At 34.4% G+C, this 21,802-nt stretch overlaps 1 protein-coding gene across 3 annotated transcripts in view; it reads left to right on the top strand.

The window, feature by feature from the left end:
- The window catches only part of LOC148941070 (uncharacterized), a 54,026-nt gene that overhangs the window by 19,416 nt on the left and 12,808 nt on the right, over positions 1-21,802 (top strand). For all 3 annotated transcript variants that reach the window (XM_089104918.1, XM_089104919.1, XM_089104920.1), the window contains exons 4-6: positions 1,427-1,633; positions 11,626-11,789; positions 15,851-16,028. In XM_089104918.1, coding sequence (XP_088961044.1) covers positions 1,427-1,633; positions 11,626-11,789; positions 15,851-16,028 — 549 coding nt within the window. The remainder of the gene's footprint in view (positions 1-1,426; positions 1,634-11,625; positions 11,790-15,850; positions 16,029-21,802) is intronic.

Genomic DNA, 21,802 nt, shown 5'->3' with positions numbered 1-21,802 from the left:
TATATATATATATATATATATATATATATATATAGAAGCTGATTAGAAAAAAAAATACAAAAAACGGGTAGGTAGTATAAATATGGTGATGTATTTGAAATACGCAGAAATATGTCTTATGGCAAATGTTTGACATTCTCAGTCCAAGATACTAAATTATCTTTGAGTTCTTGAATGGTATCTACATATGAGAAATAAAAAAGTGTCTGGAAATAGTGAATGGTCAAAGTGGTTTATTATTAACAATATCAGGGGTTTCATTTCACAAAACTATTGGAGGGGCAAGGATTTTTTATTCAGTTTTGTTTAAAAGACAGAAAAATAAGCATTTCTCGAAAATGTAGGGGAATGGGGTCGACATAATTAGCGGGGGGCCAATCGCCCCTCTACCCACTAGTTGGCTGTTTGGCAGCCCTGGATAAGAAATTGTCGCCGTGTTTTTATCATCTTAGATTGATTCATTTTTGCGTATGTGCAGCCACATGTGATCTGGAGGAGGAAGGTCTGAACCTCTTTTCTCTGAATCTTACAATTTTTGGTTTAATGCTACTATTAAAATCACTGCAGCACCAAGCAGCCTGAGGTCAACAGAGCTACGCACGCTCCTCTGCCATCCCAACCTACCCAAATGCCTCCCTATTTGTGCCCTTCCAATGAGTCACAATTTTTCTTAAATCTTTCCTTACGACATCCTCCCGCCCAATTTGGGGACCTGCTTTTAATTTGGCCCTATATTAATGGCTGACAAGGACAATCTTCGGCAATCTTTCATTTTTTTTTTTCGCAGAAAGTGTCCTAACCATTTCAACCTTTCTCTCTTTATTTAGCGATAACGTTGATATTAATTTATTGTACCTTGCTTTTTGATGGATTTGCCTTCCCCTGTGCCAAGAATAGATGGTACTGTTCTTGGCTGGATAACTCTATATAATAATGCTACGAATTTATTTAGTTTTTTTATTACAATAATTTCTTTTTAATTTTGATTTTTGTAATTTTTAACATCTAATTTTCAATGATTAATTATTCTAATTACTACTACTACAACTAACAATTCACAGCAGCACCAAGCCGCCTGAGGCCAACACTGCTACGCACGCTCCTCCTCCATCCCAATCTACTCAAAGCCTCCCTTTTTACACCCTCCCACGAAGTTCCCATTTCCTTTAAATCTTTCTTTATGATGTCCTCCCACCCCAAACGAGGACGACCTGCTTTCAATTTAGCCCTAGACGGTTGGCCGAAAACAACAATCTTCGGCAATCTGTCATCCTTCATCCGCACAACGTGCCCTAGCTACCTCAACCTTCCTTTCATTATAGCCCTAGAGAGTGGTATTGAACCACATTTTTCATATAGCCTATTGTTTGAAATACGGTCTAATTGGATTTTGTTTGAAATTCTAATTGGATTTTTATAATTAAAGAACCTTATTGGATCATGCTCTCTTCAGCTGATGTGGTTTTAGTCGGAATCATCACAGGATCTGCTGTTATTATCCATAAGTCTGCAAATTTGATTGCCATTGAGAAAGTGGTTGTTGCAGAGCTGCTGAAAAGACTGTGGACCTTCATAGTTCTCATTCAAATATCAGCAGTCGTGACCTTTGGATATGACATCGCTGTGCGGGTTTGTAAGTATTGCATCTGTTTTAAGTTCAATATACTTCCAATAGTTTGTACAAAAAGAGAGAGATTAAAAAGGATAAGGATAAAGGTCCTTTAAAATCTTTAGCCTTATTTAGGTCACAGATCATATCTGCAGCAAGGAAAGAGTAAAAGATATTCTCCGTTGTCTTCTTCTTCCTGCAGAGTTCTAAGAAGAAAGACTGTTTTGTTTTGTATTTTGTTTTAATCAAATTGAATGAATCATAACTAGAAATAAACAAGTCATCAGCTATTCAAAGATTATTGGGCAAGCAGAAAGAAAGAAGCTAATCACTAAAGGCGGTATTTTGAAACAGATTTGAATTTTGGTCACCATTAACTAATATTCCATAAGCATCATTGGGAGCACTGTGAATGCCCAGAATATTTTTAACCGTCGATAAGATAATTCACATACTGGAATTACTGAAAAATTTGGAATTTATGGTAACACGTCTTATCGTGAAAATGCTTGCTTGTAAAATTAAGTTAAACAATAGTATCCTGGGTATGTATTTTAAAATCCGCTATGTGACAATTTATATAAAGTTTAGATTCAAGATTCATCCTCTAAAATGTGACAAACTCTATCAATTATTGCAAGAATTTTTTTTCTATTATTTCCTTCGTAAGATTTTTATAGTAGAGAAAAAACAACGCCAACTACTACTACTGATAGCAGCTCACTGCAGCACCAACCCGCCTGAGGCCAACACAGCTACGCACGCTCCATCTCCGTCCCAACCTTTTCATTTCCTCCCTCTTTGCTCCCTCACAGGGAGTTCCAGTTTCTCTTAATCTGTCCTTACGACCTCCTCTCGCCCCATTTGGGGACGATCTGCTTTTCGTTAACAAAAAACATAAAATCGCGAAGAAAAGAAGAAAGAAGGACAATGAACAGCCAGTGAAAAAATTGAAAAATTTGTGCAAATATTTCGGTCAGGACCTCCGCTTGACGGTCCTCAGTGCAGAATAAAACTGATAAAAATATAAAAAATACAAAATTAAATTGGATGACCCTTTCTCAGTAACGGTGAAAGGGTAACTGAATATAAACACAAGTCTAAATGGCATTTCACAATTTCATTTTACGTAAAGCACTCTTAAAGGCTAATCGCTCTCCAGTTAGATTATTATCAGAGTATCAGAGATTCTATTTGATTGCACAAGTAGATGTATTTAAAAACGATCAGAATTAATAATTTCATCATAAATGGGACTTAGAAAAGTTTCTCCTGTGTCTCTATTGAGAGCTACCTTTTGGTGAATGTGCTTTTTTATTTCAACTGCCTCCCTGAAAACTTGCGTGACACCTTTAACGGTGGCAACAATGGAAGTTTCGTTTGGCCCTAGATGGTTGGCCAAAAAGGACGGTCTTTGACAATATGTCTGCCTTTGTCCGCAGAACGCGCCCTAGTCATCATAAACTTTATCTCATTATATTTCTAGAGAGAGGGATTGAACCACATTTTTCGTACAGCTTGGTGTTTGAAATACGGTCAGTCACATAGGTACCCAAAAACAAATTAATGTAAATTTTTTTTCATATTTTGGCAGGTCGTCCGTGGTTGGGGTGAGAAAAGTCATAAAGACAGATTTAAGGGAAACGGGAACATCCTGGGATGGTGTAAAGAGGGATGCTTTGAATAGGTTAGGATGGAGGAGGAGCATGCGTAGCTGTGTTCTCAGGTGGTTTGGTTGTGCGGGAAGCTGTTAGTAGTAGTTAATGTAGTAAGGACGGTTAAAATGGAATCTAATTCTTTAGATTTGTCAAGTGAAAACTTTCACATCCATATGTGTCAAAAAGAATCAAAAATAACCCATACTCTTTGGAAGATACGTTGTGAGTTCAACGATTTCTTGTTTTTATTTAATATTGAGAAATTTGCAGCTTGAAAATTCACCTTTTCAAATAATTAATAGAAGGAATCACTGTATAATCATCAAACTTAACCAAATATCTTCCTCTTGTATGTAATTCATCATCGTGAATCAAAGTTTTGAATTTGTAACTAATAGTGTATAAATTAGTATGCCACATTTCTATTCATTTCTATTGAAAACTTAGGATTGGCAATAGCTTTAAAAAGATGCAACATAAAAAAGAGGCCACATATGCCTCTTAATGCCTATTTTAATAAATAAATAGAAATATAAAAGAAAAATAATACTAACAAATTCAGTCAAGATAAAAGATATCGATAAAATATATATATAAGATAAAATAAAAGATGTATAAGGTAAAAGGAACTTCCTTGAGGATCTCTCGGAAGAGAAAAACTTGTTTTCTGACCGGGCAACGTGAAGTATGGCTGCCGGAGTCATGTCTGACTCCTGTCACCGAAGCTTAAATGAAATGTAATAGTTACCTTGAGTGAATTACAATGAAAAAATTGGCCTTTACATTAAGATTATGCTTCTACCTTGACTTTTAATTATGGATATCTTCTGCACGACTCCAGCAATTTGGACCTATATGTGGAATTATTCAATTGGTTAAAATGATATTATATATATATATATACAGCATCATAAGTTATTTAAACACGAGCTTTGTGTAATGTGCAAAGCTTATAGACTTTGTTTTTGCTCATTCTTGGCTTAATGGAGCTCTTCACTTTTCTTTGAAGAACTTGCAAATAGCGATGAAGACCACACTGCCTTTCCATCATAAACAACAAGTAGAACAATAGGGAATTTTTTCTATACAAGACAGTGGAACGCAACTTTAAATGAATATTTCGACCCTATATTCAAGGGCCGTCCTCAGCAAAACAGACGAAGAGAATAAAAACACTATAAAAGACACTTACATTAAAATTCAATCATTAAAACTGTTTAAAAAAAAATTAAAACAGCCCTAATATCATTACTTCAACTGAGTCCTGGTTGAGCTTCCTTGAAGTAATGATATTAGGGCTGTTTTAAATTTTTTTTTAAACAGTTTTAATGATTAAATTTTAATGTAAGTTTCTTTTATAGTGTTTTTATTCTCTTCGTCTGTTTTGCTGAGGACGGCCCTTGGATATAGGGTCAAAATATTCATTTAAAGTTGCGTTCCACTGTCTTGTATAAAAATTTCCCTGTTGTTCTACTTATTTGTTTTTGAAGAACTTGTTTTGCGAAAATAGTTTTTTAAATTAATCTTAAAAAATAGACAGCTTTTAAATAATTGCTGAAAACTTAGAAAGGGGAGAACTGCTAGATTTCTGTTTATCTTTTTTAGATAAAGGGGAGAAAACTTGGAGAAAGAAGAAAAATGTTAGATTCCTGTTTATCTTTTTCAATATAATTTTGATTTCAAACAATCAATTAAAATGTTACTGTGTTATCATTTGTGAACTTGCATATGTATATATATATATATTTTCCCTTTAGTTGTCTAGTCACATAATGAGAAAACACAGAAGTTCACAAATGATAAGGCAGTGAATTTTTAGTGATTGCTTGAAATCAAAATTAAATCGAAAACGATAAACGGCCACATGGAAGTGGTGGTCGTACGAACCATGAAGAGGCTCATTCGATTGAATATTGAAAAATATTATTTTGAATAATGAAAGTGACTGGAATGCCACCAATCCGTGCTCCGTGTACTCTATCCCTTCCACGCACCCGGTAATCCCGAAGACATCCGGTTAGGAGAAAAATACTTTCTGTTCCTAATCAGTTTGACAACTTTTGATCATCTTCAAGTGTCCCATTTGTCAAGCTCCTATCTGCAAAAATGTGCAATTTTGAATTTTTTTTTATTTTTTGCCAATTGTGAGTGTTTATTTATGTTTTTCTTTTTCTTTTTTCTGTATCTGTATCAGGTGATCGTGTCAAATCAATGGTACTGGAAGATAGGTAGAGGATTCATTTGAGTGGAAATTATAAGTTCTAATGCCTTAACAAAGTCACCAAAAAGATTGGAGGGTAGCTAGACCTCCTTCCATTCCTTTTTTCCCTCAAACACATCCGATTGAAATTTTAAGATAGCCATTTGTTTCAGCACAGTTGAAAGTTCAATAACAATACCTCCTGAGATTTCACAACCACCACAGCCCCTGGGAAAAGGGCTCTAAGCTAGGCTTAAGGGGTTTGAATTTTTAATGAAAAAGACCTCCATATGCAGTTATGCATTTGTTGTCACTAACCCCCCCTGAATTGTTTGTCTGACTCGTAAAAACGTAACACAAATGAATATAAAAAAAATTGTGGTTCGTTTCTTGATGTCTTTTTTTGTAACCCCCGAAAAAAAAAATCCTGGATACGTTGTTTAGACCCCTGCGCTGCGCCGATGAGGGAAGACCGGCGGCGGGGGGGCCAAAAACGCGTGCCGCCGGTAAGATGTCAGCGGCGCGCCGCCGGCGCGATCAATGTTGACCGCAAATGATAATGTTTTCATCAGTCTTTCTGCAATCACAGCTTAAATTTACAACAGATTTGAGCCTATTCATGAGTTCAAAACTTCACAAGTCGCTGGCTGGAAACAGGTCTTCTTCATTATTCATCAAGAGAAGTAAAAACCTGGTAGAAACTAAATAAATAATTATCAAAATTAGTGGGTTTTTTTCATCGAGCATTACTGCATACTAAACTTCAAATACCGTATCACAAAATTCGTCAGTTATCTGGGTAAAAACTTTGAATATAAGTTTGAACTTAGAACCTTAATTGTTTCATAATGCCCTGTTTTGTCACCTTTAAAGCAGTTGAAATGGGCGACTGATTATTTTTTTTTTTTTTGCTCTTCCAAAAGAGCAAAAAAAAAAAAAAATAATCAGTCGCCCATTTCAACTGCTTTAAAGGTTTTCTTTTCGGCCAACCGTCTAGGGCTAAACGGAAAGGAGGTTGTCCTCGTCTGGAGTGGGAGGACGTCATAAAGAAAGATTTAAAGGAAATGGGAACTTCATGGGCGGGCGTAAAAAGAGAGGCTTTGAATAGATTGGGATGGAGGAGGAGCGTGCGTAGCTGTGTTGGCCTCTGGCGGCTAGGTGCTGCGGTGAGTTGTTAGTAGTAGTAGTATTAGTTTCAACTTTTCGGCATCCCTGCTTTCAATAAAAAAAAAATCAAGGTACTATCACTTAAATATAATAACTCCCTATGCCCCGCCTCTGGATATGATACCGTCTCTGCTTTAAATAAAAAAAAATTAACTTATTGGCATCCCTGCTTAAAAAAAAACTAAAAAACTTTGAGGTATTATCATTTAAATATGATTGCTCCCTACCCCCCCCCCCCTCTGGATACCACCTTGATAGGATGCCGTCTCTGCTTTAAATAAAACAAATAATTTACTTAATAATGAACTAGGTCACTGTATGGTTCAAACAAACACGCAAAATAACGTTAAACAGCTTAGTGTTCCTTGAAGAAAAAAAATTGAGGGTATGAGTATAGGGGTACAAAGACAACAACAAGAATGTCGAAATTATTCAGATGCACCTCAAATTATTGTAAAACTGAGTCATTCTCCGTGGCATTCAATAAGATCCAAAGAATCTAATTAAAAGGGAGGACACACAGAATCCAAAATAGCCCAGTAGCCTATGATAAATTGAGAAATACCCAAGACAATGAACAAGTCCCGGTGGGGGGCCTTAGGTCTCTCAAAATATTTCAATGGTCTTCCAGGGACTTTGATATCATTTTCTTCCTTCTCCACTTTAAATTAGAAAAATAATTATCTGTTTGGTATCCCTGCTTTCAATAAAAAAAAAATCAAGGTACTATCACTTAAATATAATAACTCCCTATGCCCCGCCTCTGGATATGATACCGTCTCTGCTTTAAATAAAAAAAAATAACTCATTGGCATCCTTGATTTCAAAAAACAAAACAAAAAAATTTGAGGTATTATCATTTAAATATGATAGCTCCCTATCACCCCCCTCCCCCTGGATGCCACCTTGATAGGATGCCGTCTCTGCTTTAAATAAAACAAATAATTTACTTAATAATGAACTAGGTCACTGTATGGTTCAAACAAACACGCAAAATAACGTTAAACAGCTTAGTGTTCCTTGAAGAAAAAAAATTGAGGGTATGAGTATAGGGGTACAAAGACAACAACAAGAATGTCGAAATTATTCAGATGCACCTCAAATTATTGTAAAACTGAGTCATTCTCCGTGGTATTCAATAAGATCCAAAGAATCTAATTAAAAGGGAGGACACACAAAAGCCAAAATAGGCCAGTAGCCTATGAGAAATCGCAAAATACCCAAGACAATGAACAAGTCCCAATCGGGGGTCCTGGGTCTATCAAAACATTTCAATGGTTTCCCAGGGAATTTGATATCATTTTCTTCCGCCTCCGCATTAAATGGAAAAAAATAATTATCTTTTTGGTATCCCTGCTTTCAATAAAAAAAAATTAGGCATTATGATTCAAAAATGATAGCCCCCTATCCCCCCCCCCATATAGGCAATAATTTACAATTTTTTTATGTATCATATTTTTGGGGTAACTTACGTTTCAGTCTTTAATTAAATAATCTATAGCAAAATTTTGTCTCAATAGAAGGTTTTTTTTTTGGGGGGGGGGGGGTAAAAAATTTGCAGAAAGAAGATTGTACTTTCTTTAATCTACCAGGCGTTCAACAATTGAATATTAAACATTAAGAAAATATTATCTAAAAATAGCAAAAGATAAAAAAATTCTGCAAACTTACAATTCAGCTGTAGAAACAATCTGTCGGCTATCAATTTCAAAATCCAACTGAAGGCTGAAGCTGTATAGGAGCGAATGCGCTCTATAATTCTATCCAACTTGAAAATAAAATTCTTGACTACGAATGATGTAAGAAATAGCAATTGGGAAACTGCATTCGAAATGATTTAAACTCATTTCATAAAGACGATGCTTTTTTTCAATATATGAAGAACTGTGTATATTGCAATATTTGCAATTGCATATTGCATCTATCTGGTTTTTATGCAAAGTAACAAAAGAGACGAAAATTGACGAACAAGAGAGTAGTGAAGAATTATGGTATGCAAAGTAATATTTGGCAGGGAAAGTCACTGGTGATAAATCGCTAGGGGTGGCACCGGGATTGCGTGGTTTTTGGGGATTCGGGGAACCAAATTTTTTTTCGGGGTGACGAATTGACTTTCGGGGAAATACCGGAAAATCCGGGGATAGTGCAAGCCCTGCTTGACTTCTAATCAGAAAAATCGAAATACTAAACCACACGAGAAAGAAAAGCTCCGACTTTGCGGTTGACGCAATAAAGAATTTCCGCAAAATTAATTTAAAGTCAGCCGAACGTCGCCGCCTTTGCCGGCGCGCCGGCGGAGTAGCGGACACTTCGGTGGCGGTCGACCAGGCCTCTCGTCGGCGGCGTTCGGTCGATCTGCCGGTGCGGCGCCGGGGTCTAACGTTGTTGCTCCATATACAGTTATTCGGTTTTTGTTAGTACCAAGCGCCAAATTAAAAGAAAATGAATAAAAAAAAACACCGAAAACTAACTTAAGAAGCGTATCTTTACTCTAAATGTGTAGTTGTCTTTTGAAATCAACTGGTCGTTAGTGTTTGAAGTTTCATGAACAAAAGAGCTGTCAGATTCTACTAATTAGTTTTGCTTATTTAGTTTCACGATTCAACGTGGCAACACTGACGAAAACTTGGTACTGCCCTAAACACTTCATAATATTGAAATAATAAAAAAGAAACCTTAAAAAGTCACAGTTTTCAAGTATAAATACACCCAAGATTGATCCAAGGGAGGGGGTTATTTTGATGTCCTTGGTATTTTCAAATATTTATGGCTTTTCTAATGAGCATTATCTTTTAAGAGTTTTGTTCTATGTCAAGTTTTTAAGGATACTGTACTTTGCTCAGAAACCAAACGGATTAAATCCACGTTTTGAGTGTTTTTTTCCTTTGACGGGGACTTCAGTATCAAAAAATACGATTGAGTCTTAAATTCACAATTTGGGCTGGATCCCTTCGTCAAATCTAAGAATTAATACCCCGAAATTCAACCCTCTCTGCTTTCAAAGAAAATGCTTCGGCCTTTCCAAACACTAACACCACTACTACTAAGAAATCATCAAAATACCAAGCCGCCTGAGGCCAACATAGTTGCACACACTCCCTTCCCAATATAATAATAATAATAATTTATTTATAACCCACTTCTATACAAAACAAGCGGAGTAAAGTACACTAAAAAGGGGGAAAAAATCAATCAAATACACAGAAACAAAGATAACTTAAACCTCAATCACTGACAAAAACACACGGATAATATTATGGTCTGGGCCCAGGGACACAAAGGCATTTCTTGTCAAATTATTACTAAGCAATTCAAACGATTGGATAATGTCGGTAGCACTATACTTCTCAATAATACGTGTATTATTGAGAACGTGTATATGAAGTGGGAAGGCACAGTAAAAATTTGCAATATCTAAAATAAGTGAAAAGGATCTGGCGCAAATGATTCTTAGTCAATAAAGAATACATTCCACTTAGAAAGAAGACAGAATGGTCACACTATGTAGAATACATTTTAGCTATAGCTCGGCGTGAATATTTTGCACGGTGAGGTACAATTTTCGCATATCCGATCTTCAACTTTTCTTTAACATCTCTCAGAACTCTAAGTCGCAAAAAAGTGAGTGTAGAACAAATACTAATTTCTAACCACCGTAATTTCGTAAAATTGCGAATTACTGACGATCCACAAGACAAATTATGAGCTGATGATTTGGGATTGAAAACTAAATATTCGCATTTATCAACATTCAAAAACAGACCAACATCCTGAAACATCATAGAAATACGTTGCACCGATAATGCCAAAATAGACCTGGTTCTGCTTAAAACTAGCAGGTCGTCCACATACGCAATATAAGACACGTCAGATAAATTATAAAAATACGAAGACTTGATTCCTAATAACACATTTTGAATGCAAGCATTAAATAGATAAGGTGATAGCACCCCACCCTGTCGTACTCCAGATTGAACTGGTATATTACCGCAGTACCCTGTACCAGATTTTAAATGAAGAAACGAATTATTATACCCAAATTTAAGTACATGAACGACAGAAGGGTTCACTCCAAACCCTGACAAAGAATGCCACATTTGTGCATGGCAAATACTATCGAAGGCTTTAGACAAATCCAAAGCGCAAATGTGTAATTCATAATCTTTAGACTGGGCATATAAGATTTAAAACACCGAGAACTTAGAGACTCGAGCCGACATGCAATTTTTAATGTTAATAATATCTGTTTGTGTATTTGTATATATTCTATAAATTCTTTCTTTGAATATTTGGAGTTTCTGTGATGCTCTTATGCTATTTTAGCGAATATTTGTATTCCATTCTACTGTACGGAGCGATCAAAATATTTTAGCCGTTGAATGCTAAAGAAAATTTTTAGAAGCCAATTTGATCAAGTCCATCATAAAATGTAGGGAAACCAATTTCTACACCCAAGCCAATTTTTACTTGTGAATATAATCATTAAAAAAATTTAACTCTTTAAAAAAAAATTTAAACCAACTTAATCATATAAAGGAAAAAAAATCTTAACTCTATAATCAAAGTCGGATATCTGTCTTCTCTCTTACTTAACTTTGGTTTTTGCATTTGGTTTTTGATGAATATGGCAATTGAACCTCTCGTATCTTCACGAAAAATGTAATAGTAATAAAATATTCTTCCTTTTTATTCGGTCAGTTCTTTTTATTTTCTTTTTATTTATTCTTTTATTTTCGTTTATTTTTATTTTCCACTATCAAGATGTGTATTTGTGAAGTGAGAGTAGACATTTACCGTCTTTTTCACTGCTTTATGATGAACCTATTACACATTTGATTGATCTGCCAATTAATGGCAATTAATCTGGCAGATATCCAGGAATAATCTAATAAGAATAAATTGTTCTTTATTTTCAGTGGGTGGATCCGAGTTGAGCTGCTCTCAGATATCCAGGAATAATCTAATAAGAATAAATTGTTCTTTATTTTCAGTGGGTGGATCCGAGTTGAGCTGCAGTGGTATATTTTTCCACTCTCAAATTGTGTATTCAAGTATACTGACTATTATAATGACTGCAAAGTTTCTCTTCCCCCTTTGGGGCTTCCTCTATGCTTTTGACAGAAAATCTTTTATTACTGTGCCTCATGAAACGAAGGTAAGTTGCATTACCCTTTAATGATTAGTCTCAAAAGCATTTTTGTTTAAAATGCTTAATTTTTTTTTAAACCGTAAGTCATTGGGCCAGTCGGATCCTAATATAAAAGAAAAATTCTAGTCTAGGGTCACAGTCTCTACAAAACAGGAGGGGGCCAAAACCTTTTTTTGATTTGCTAAAATTTATCAATGGTAGTTGCTGGGCTAAATTGAAAGGGAGAGGGTGTTGTAGTGCCAGTTAATGGGCTGAAGAGCGTGTTGTCCTTGATCAGTTTGAAACTTTTAGTCGTAATTCCTTATGGCCAAATGGAAAATAATGTAAAAAAAATGTGCCGTGCCAGCTAAGGCCCAAAAGGGCTGACATACTTTCCCATCGTAGATTTGGAAAGCCACAGACAGGTAATTATCTATATAGTATAGATTAGTTTTACTTAAATAAAAGTTTTACTTTTCTCCATTGGTGCAAAAATGGCATATGCTCAAACTACGGTAATTTGAATTTATTTTTGATGCGAAACTGAAGTCATCCCTGGCTCTTTAAGTTTTAAGTAGTTTTAAAACTCAATAAAATAATAATACAGTAAGTACATCAGATAGAATTTTATTTAGAGAAAGCAAACGTAATTTAAAAAGACAATTTTTAAAACTAATTTTGGGTGAATCGATTCGTGATTCACGAAAAGATTCTTAGTTTGTTTCGTCTCCAATAGGCAACAAGTTCGTAACGCCCAACTGTTTTGTCTCCAGTCGACTTGGAGACTACTGGGCAAAACAAGATTTGACTTGTCTTACTTACTTGACTAATATCTCCTGCCAGGCGCTGCTTGGCGCAGAGATGCCGTCTGTCTCTTCCATCCACTTCGTTTCGAGTTTTTCGCTCAGTCTGATGTTTGCCTTCATCAGGAGCTCGGACAGGTTGTCTGACCATCGCTTCTTTGGTTGGCCGTTGGGTCGCTACCAACTGGCCTCTATAGGATGGAAGTTGTAGATTGTCTTTGTGGGTAGATGTGGAGGCATTCGCAGCAGGTTTCAAAACCATTGTAAATTGCGCTCAGCTGCTTGGGTAAAAAACAAACGTAATTGCAAAAAATATTTGAAAACCAACGAGGCTGTATTGATTTTAAACACTCCAAAATAGGCCATTTTTCCGATTAGAATAATGTTTTCAGACTAAGTAGACTGAACCAAGTTGATCTTGATGCGGAAAACAAATTTTGAAGGAATAATTTGGCTGTTTGACTTAATTGTGGAAATTCGATTTTTTTGTTTTTTTTTTTTTTTTTTTTTTGGTGATTCGTTTGAAAATGTATTTATTTATTTATGCCTAAACCTTCAAACAATACAGAAAGTACACAGCGACGGAAAAAAAGATATCACAACGTTTATCAGAATAATCAATAAGAATCACCTTTTAAACATTGAACGACCGTCCCATAGATACAACCTTAACATCACTGTATAAGAAGGGAATGCCACGGGTGAAAATTGATTTTTGTGGTTGTGTTTCAAAATAAGCTTTGACAGAGCTACTGCTGGGTCGGCTGTCTTGTATTTGTGGATTAATGCTGTGTTTCGGGTCCAAAGGGGATAAATTTGCTTCAAAAATTACCAATGTTAATTTAAATGTTTCATTTAGGTGTCAATTATCTATTTCTTTGCACCAAATAGAATCATAAGGAGTTTTTTTTTTTTTTTTAAGTGCCGTTTCAAATTAGTAAAATTAAATTGAAAGTTGCAAATGCAATTATATAAACAGTTTTTCTAAAAAAAATTTAAAATTTTAGGGATTTTTTTCTTAGGCTAGGATAAAAAAAATACACATTTTTTGTAAAGTGTAAATCACACCCAAGCAGGGTCGTACCCAGTATTTTTTCGGGTGGTGTTTCACTGAAGGATTTTTTTTTTGGGGGGGGGGGGGATTTACACAAAATAAAAAAAAAAATTTGTTTATATCCATTTTTGTTTCGTTTTTACGAGTCAGACAAACATTTCGGGGGGGTGGCAACTTTTACCACAACAACCAATAATCAGAACCCAAGTTCTAAAGTTGGTTTCAATCAGAAACCCTTATCGCTGTCTAAATTCACAAAGTGCAAAGATTTTCAAACAGGGGTTTTTATTCTACAAAGTTCAGGAAAGGTCTGACCATTTCATACGAAAAAAAATTCATTCAAAACGAAACTAGCTTATATCTCGGCTCTCCGCCAAAACAGGTAATTAGCCTTTTTCAAGTCACAATCTTACGAACTACAATCTCAAAAAATAAATATCACGACGTGAAAATAACAAAAGAAAAATGATAAACCATCACAAGTTTCACAGCCCCTAATCCCCCCTGGGTACGGCCTTGCACCCAAGCCTTCTAGAAGATTTCTTGGGGGGTGCTATCACCTCTCCTATTGACAGTAACTTTTATTTTTAATCCTAGATTCGCCTGTTTATTTTATTTTGTTATACTGTTTTTGATGAAGTTTGACCAGTAAAAAAATGCGCTGATCCAAATGTAAATTTTGTTGGTGAAAGGCCAGTGATGCCCTGACCTTTAGAAGGTCTAGGGTCTAGGGACTGTAGCCCTGCTCCTCTTTGTGGTAGTTTCTGTTCGTTTTCGGATTTATTCGTTCGTCTATTGTAGTATCTGCTGTCTTTGTCTTTGGTTTCCTTTTTATTTTTCTGTTCTGTTCCTTTTTATTTTTATTTATTCATTGACTGTAATTTCTGTTCGTTTCAAGTTTAATTATTATACGAATTTATTTCTACTCGCTTTAATATGGCTCTTTACCTTTCTTTGAAAAAAAATGGAGGATATCCTTTTAATTAATTCTTAAAAAGGATTGTTATCTTGGGTGTAGCCAATGAAAAGTGTCAAGACCAGCAAATGACCAGCTTTCAAGCTCTCAAAAGCGCCAAGATCAGCTGTCAAGCTCGGAAACCAGGCATGTGTTTGTAATTTAGCATTCACTCTCGTGGCACTCTTAAATTTAACGTTGTAAACACGCAACTTTACGTTCATCTAAACTTTTGTATTCATTTTCCCGGTTTTAACCTTTCCAAGCCACGATTGACTTGTATAAAATTTTTACTAGAAAACTTCCAGAGTATACTACCAATACTAATTTCCGTCTTCAGTGGCACTTTGCTTTTCTTTTTTAAAAAATTTTGGAGAACTTTTTTTGAATTACTTCTTAAAAAAGATGGTCATCTTCACTGTAGGCAATTTGGAAGTTGTCAAGACCAGTGAATGACCAGCTTTTATGTTGTCAAAAGCGCCAAGACAAGTTGTCAAACTGGGAAAACCAGGAATGTGTTTGTAATTTAGTATTCACTTTCGTGGCACTCTTGAATTTAATGTTGTAAACACGTTACTTTGCTTCAATCTAAACTTATGCATTTAAACTGTCAGAGTAGATAGTAGTTATAGTAATATTTGCAGTAGTAGTAATAATTTGCTATAAAGCTTTCAAACTATACGAATACTAATTGCCTTCTTCTTTTCTGCCTGTTAATCATGGAATCCAGGCACATATAGAGAGGGAGGAGGCCTCATCCCCGTGTAATGTCGCGACATATTTTTATGTTTGGTATTGTTTAACTGTTTTTTATGTGGTGAAAAATTTTCCAACCACCCTTAACCCCTCCCCTACCTTTAAATAAATTTGTGCATGTTTGTCTGATACGATCGTTTGCAGATTTTTCGGAATCAAATAATTTCTATTTTGCTCTGTTTAATTTCTCTTTTTGTGGATCTATCTTTTTTTTACTCTGCTATTTACGTTATGATTAAAGAATCAAACATAGATTATTATTAAATATATCTTACTTATTTGACCTTTTTAAAAATTTTCAATTTCTAATCGAATTTTTATGTTAGTTTAATTATATAATTATTTTCTTTTAATTTAATTTTAAACCTGATTTTTTTAACTTATAATTTTTTTGATTTATGCAATTCAATTACATGTATCCATAATGTAATCATATTATTTATTAATTTAACTTTTACTATGCTAATTAAAGGATCAAACAAACTGTGATTATATATTATTTATTTAATTTTGTCGACAGATTTTTGTAGTTACTCAAGGTGACCATTCATACAGAGTTTTGACAACGGGAAGAGGGTGTGCTTATGACGACAACGCCTCTCTTTTATCATGCTCAGCATATGAAGAGCCTCGCACAACACAAGCAATTTTTGGGGGTGCGCCTGTGTCAACTGGACTTCGAAGCCCCCCAAATCAAGGTAAGCATGAATGATACGCTATTTCTTTTCCTTTTCAAGTGGTCAAAATTTTCTAATTTATTTATGATTTATTTTGAAGCTTTAGTGCCAAAGTGTTTTAAAGATTATACAGTAACAATCTTATTTCGTAAAAATACATAGGTGGGAAAAAGCACAAGTCATTCTATCATTTCACTGCTACCCATACAAAAAAATGATTATCCTTGTTTTCAAGAGGGGGTTCAAACCTTCCCCTTCAGGTTTTTCGACCTTTGTTATTTCAATTAGTGTACTTTTCTTTTGGTCCGTCGCAATTTGCAAATTTTTCAAAATTCTCGAAAATTTAGTTTCACAATAAACTTTTACTATTAAAATAAACGTATATAATTATTATCATTTATGAATCACCATTAAACGAAAAAAAATTATCACGTGACACTTTTCCATCAAAACGAGCTTTTAAATTCAGTTAGTATGGGTTGTAGTTCGCTCTTTACTAGGTTGCAGCTGGTGCTATAACCATAATAAAATATGTAACATAAATTTTGGTATCCAAAAATGGCGAAGAATTTTTTGTCATCGAATGCTAAATAATATTTTGGAGCCAATTATTTCTTCTTTTTTTTTACTCCCATATTGACCGGAATTTAAGTTGCCTAAGTTAAGTTAAATTATGAGTAGGACATATGTTGTCTTTTTTTTCTTTCTTTTTTTTTATTATTGGGCCTCAAATTTAAACCTTAACAAGTCAATTTCTTATATATTTTGAAGCCTCAGTGTCGAAGTATTTAAAAGATAAGATAATATTTGCTTCCTAAAAATACCTATCACAAGTCCAGGTAAGGCAAATTTGCACTTTAGATTCAAAATAACAAACACAAAACCAAAAAACGCAAATATCATGATTGGTCAGAAAATACTTTCTTTGACCACACTTCGTTTCCATTTACCGAATTTAACAAATGAAAATATAGTGAAACGGGTAAAATATTTTAAACAATCAAAAAAATCAACAAACTTTAAATAATAAAGAAATCCAAATATTTCAACTTCACATCCTGAAGCCTTTATAAACGGAAAAAAAATAGACAAAATAAATAACGAAACTGAAAATAAAAAACAATAAACAAAATTCACATCTTAATTACTCCCAATAATTACTATGCAAATCGCACGAATACGCACAACAGAATGATAAATTAGGTTGTCTCTAGTGCCGTTGGGGTTTGAAATATCTTAACAACTTTCAATATCACTATGCAATTTCTGTCGTGCAAGTTTGGGCTATTTACATGGTGGCATTGGAAGTTATTGAGATGAGAGTTTTGTTTTTTGCTTCTGTTTCTTTATTTTCTTTTCTTTATATGTTTCGTTTAATTTAGCATAAGTCATTTTGTTTTTTGTTGTTGTTTTTTTCGTTGATAAAGGCTTCCGGACGTAAAGTCGAAATATTCGAATTTCTTAATTTAAAGTTTGTTGCTTTTTTTGTCTTGTCCATTGCTTTGTTTAAAACATTCATTATTTGCTAAATTTTGTAATTGGTCAGAAAAATCTGAACATGTCAAAAAGATTAAAAACAAACAATAAAATGATGTTTGGTTGGAAACATTGTACAACAAAAGGGTCATTCCATAAAAATCTCTATATTTGAAAATAACATGCACCTTAAATTTTCATACCAGAGAATAGCAAACAAATTTTTGGTTATCAATGTCTAAATAATATTTTGAAACAATTATTTATTTTTTATTTGTAAAGCGCAAACTGATTTTGGCATAAATCATATTTTCGCAAATAACTGTTTTGTTTTAATACAAGTAATATTTTTTGGGAGTACTAAACATAGTTTTTACTGTGCTGAATTATAAGAACTGTATTCAATGTTAAAAATATTTGTATATTTAGTTTATTTTGCATATTTTGAGGAAAAGAAGGGTTTTTTTAGACCTTAGAAACTCATCCTCTGACTGCAGTAGGCCATTGACAATTTCTTATTTTTCCTTAGGGTGTGTAAATCTTTCCCATTCCTTTTCATCGGTTGACAGCAAAGTATAAACACATATTGAACAAATACTGACAAAACTCTCCAAAAGTGACCCTGCGTACCTCAGCGCCTCTAGAGGAGAAATGTTGTACTACTTAATCGCTCCGAGCCAATAAATTAAATTTAATACAGCTTTTACGGAACAAGTATAATCACTTACGGAACTTAGGCTATTATCCCCCAGGTTCGCATAGGCATGGAATCGTCTCCGGAGACGCGGACAAAGGGTCACTTTTTTTGTGTAGAGAGGATAGGTTTTGTCAGTACTTGTTGTATGTATTTATACTTTGGTTGACAGTATACGTTTGATTGAATTGATTGATTTGATTGATATTACCCGAAAAGCGATGGTTTACCGTAAAATAATGTAAATGAAATAATAATACCTTGTGACGACGATTAAAGTTCATTGAACAATAAATTATTTGGTACTTATTTAGAATCCGATAAACACGCGAGAAAGACCGCATCGAAATGTCAAAGATGCTGTATCAAAAATAGGTTTTCGTTGCCTAGTGAAGTATTGCTCACTCTGTGACAAAGATTTAAACTTTAGTTTTTTGGGGTTGAAGGGACAAAAAAGGTATCTAGGTTAGGTTCTGTATTTAATATATGCTTTACCCGAATTTTTGGTGGGTTTTTAAGGTTTTTTTTAGTCTATTTCAGAAATACTGAAGGATATTTGATTTACCTTTTTTTATATCTAATAGCAGTCTGGTTTCAAGTTTGTCACATTATATGTAATAAACCAAATTGTAATATCTACTTCTGAGAACTCACTGCAGCACCAAGCCGCCTGAGGCCAACACAGCTGCGCAGGTCTATGTTTTCATATTCTTCTATATATAGCACGTCCATAGATCACCGTCGACATTTTTAGAATAAATTGTATTTTTTTTTTTTTTTTTTTTTTTTTTTGAAATTTTGATGTATGAGATGATGTGAAGTGCTGGGAACTTTCAGTCTAATATTTGAATGCCTAGAGTGAACGGGCTTTTTTCAGCATGTATAGAGTTGTAGATTAACAGTATCCTGAAACTTAACTGCAGAAAAGCCAATCAATTAAGAAAAAAGCTACTTAATTTAAACCAGAGAGTCCATAACCCTCTGGAGAGTTCATTGTTAGAGTTCAAGGAGTGAAGAGCTAAACAAGTTTTCAATTGAATCGGATATAGTTCTTGCTGAAATTTGTTGAAATTGTGTAAGGAACTAAGCACATATTACAAGCGTGAGTACTTTGGGGTGGAAGATTGGAACATTTAGTAGTTGAATTTTGTTCCCTGTTGGGCCCCCCCCCCCCTCGTATCTGCAGATTGTATAATGGCAACATACAAAGAGTTCGATCTTGTCCTAGCTTCTTTTCAGGGATACCCCTTATGGCCATCAGTAGTTATTAAAACCACCACAGACCAGAAAAATCAAGCTAGATACCTAGTCTTTTGCTACGGTACCCACTCTGAGCATTTTATAGCTGAAGCTCATATCCTCAACTGGAATGAGCACTTTAAAGAAGCCTGTACAAGGACAGATAAAGATGTAAATAAGCTTTTGAAGAGCAGCGCCTATTCCCTGATATTTTCAAGACTAAGAGTAAAGCTTACTTGTCTCTACCCAAAAAAACTAAAGTAAAATCCAGCCTAGCACCGTCAACTCCGACTTCCGCAGCAGCATCAACTTTAAAGGAAATAATAAATGAAACTCAAGAGGAACTAATGAACACTAAGTCCAACCTAATGAATGACATTTCTCGTGTCGTATCAGACACAATGAAAGATTGCCGAGCTTCTGAAATTATCAGTGAAGATATTGTGAACGAAGTTTATAATTCTATTTCCCTTGAATATAATGCTAAATTTGAAAAAATTGAATCAACCCTTCAAAGACTTTATAAAGCTGTGAACTTGCTTGAAAATAAAATTTCTATAATAGAGGATAGGGTTGACCAACTTGAGCAGGATACCTTACTTGACACCCTAATTTTCTACGGTGTGAAACCAAACCCCAATGTGGAATTGATGGATAATCTTATTGAAGTGATAACAAAAATAATGGGCTTGCAAGATTTCAAAAAAATGGACCTCTTAAAGGCTAATCGATTCCGTCAGCCTGCTACTCAAACTGAGAATGTGAAAATTGCCCCCATCCTGGTAAAATTTTCAAACTTGGTTATTGCTCAAAAAGTATTTGCAGCAAAAAGTAAGTTGGTTAAGTCAGGTGTATTTGTGTCTGAAAACCTAACTAAAAAGCGTCGCGATCTATTAAACGCGGCTCGCAGCTCCTTTGGTCCAAGTAGTGTTTGGTCTGATCATGGACAAGTTCTAGCCAAAGTTCCGGGTGAAACTCGTATACGTAAAATTAACTATTCGCATGAATGCATTAGTATGTGCTTGTTAGTATTTTTCTTATTTTGTAAATGCCTTCCACAGTTCATTGATTTTCATTTATTTACTTTATTTATTTATTTTTTCATTTTTGTTTCTCTTTCAGTGCTAATGGTTCATTCCGATAATACCTGCTGTCCAATTAGTTATTTTTTTGTTTGTAATCCTTTGACAGGTTTTTCTTTTGCAATTGATTTAAGTAAAGATTTCTTTTTGGTTCATCTGGTGACTAATAGACTCCAAGTAAAACCTGTTTTTGTGAATTTTTTAAGCCATGAGAGTCGGCTTTGGAGTTTGAATATAATCCTTTCGATGTAATTAGTATTGTAAATAATTATGTGGGTCAGGTTAATCAAAGTTCGATTAATATAAACCCTATTTGTTATAGTAAATATGTTTCGGATTTGGGGGGAGAGGAGGTTACCAAAGGAAATTATTCTTTGACAGCATTTAAGTTTAACATTCAGGGTCTCTCCTCGTCAATTGATAATTTATGACAAATTGTTTCTGATGGACAGCCTGATGTTGTGGGTTTATGTGAGACGTTTTTAATTTTTTTTTTTTTTAATATACACAGATGGTTAGGGGCTAGGTTAAGTTGGGTCAGGTATTTAATATAATGGGTTGTGTGTGGCCTGCTTTCCATAATTCTTTGTCGTAGTTTTCATAATTTTGTTTCGAAAGTATTATATTATCACCATGTTTTGGTATACATCATTAGGATTAACGTAAGTTCTATTTTTGGGTGTGTTTCTTTAAATTGACAAGTGCCGAGTTTTCATGATTCTTATAAATTTTTTATATGCAGTGAATTCAGTTAAAAAAGTGTCTAGCCAGGTAAAGAATCTTCATTTATTGATGTAACCATACACAATATGTATGCAAGATATTTATGCATTTGTGGCCAAAAATTTCAGTGGTCCATATGTACATCGTAAATAATTTCTTAGACTACATTGCATTTCCAGCTATATTTAAAATGAGAAGAAAGTATAAAAATGAGTAAAACTTTTGACAATAAACAGTCATTTGATTTTAAGTATATTTTTAAATTCATTACCAACACCAGAAAACAATAGAGAATAGTGATAAAGAACAAAAATCTACGTTTTAATTTAACTCCACCAATTATCTTTTCGAAAATAGTTTCAGGACTTTGTGCGTATTTATAAGTGCATGTGTGTATGCTCCGTAATGCTCCTAAGGAATAAATACAAAAAAGGTCTTGGGGCTTCTTTGCTCCTTCTTTAGTGTCCTTCTTTACTCCTTTTACTCCTTGTATAAGGTCAGATTTTAATCCTCTAATGGCGTGTCATATTGTTTGGAATAAGTTGCCTGAATCAGCTCGCGGGTGCCACTCATTCGGTTTG

This window comes from Artemia sp. Qi Xiang Cuo, chromosome 19 (genome assembly GCF_049724085.1).
Source record: "Artemia sp. Qi Xiang Cuo chromosome 19, ASM4972408v1, whole genome shotgun sequence".
Classification (NCBI taxonomy): domain Eukaryota; kingdom Metazoa; phylum Arthropoda; class Branchiopoda; order Anostraca; family Artemiidae; genus Artemia; species Artemia sp. Qi Xiang Cuo.
This window is presented reverse-complemented; position numbering and strand designations above follow the sequence as displayed.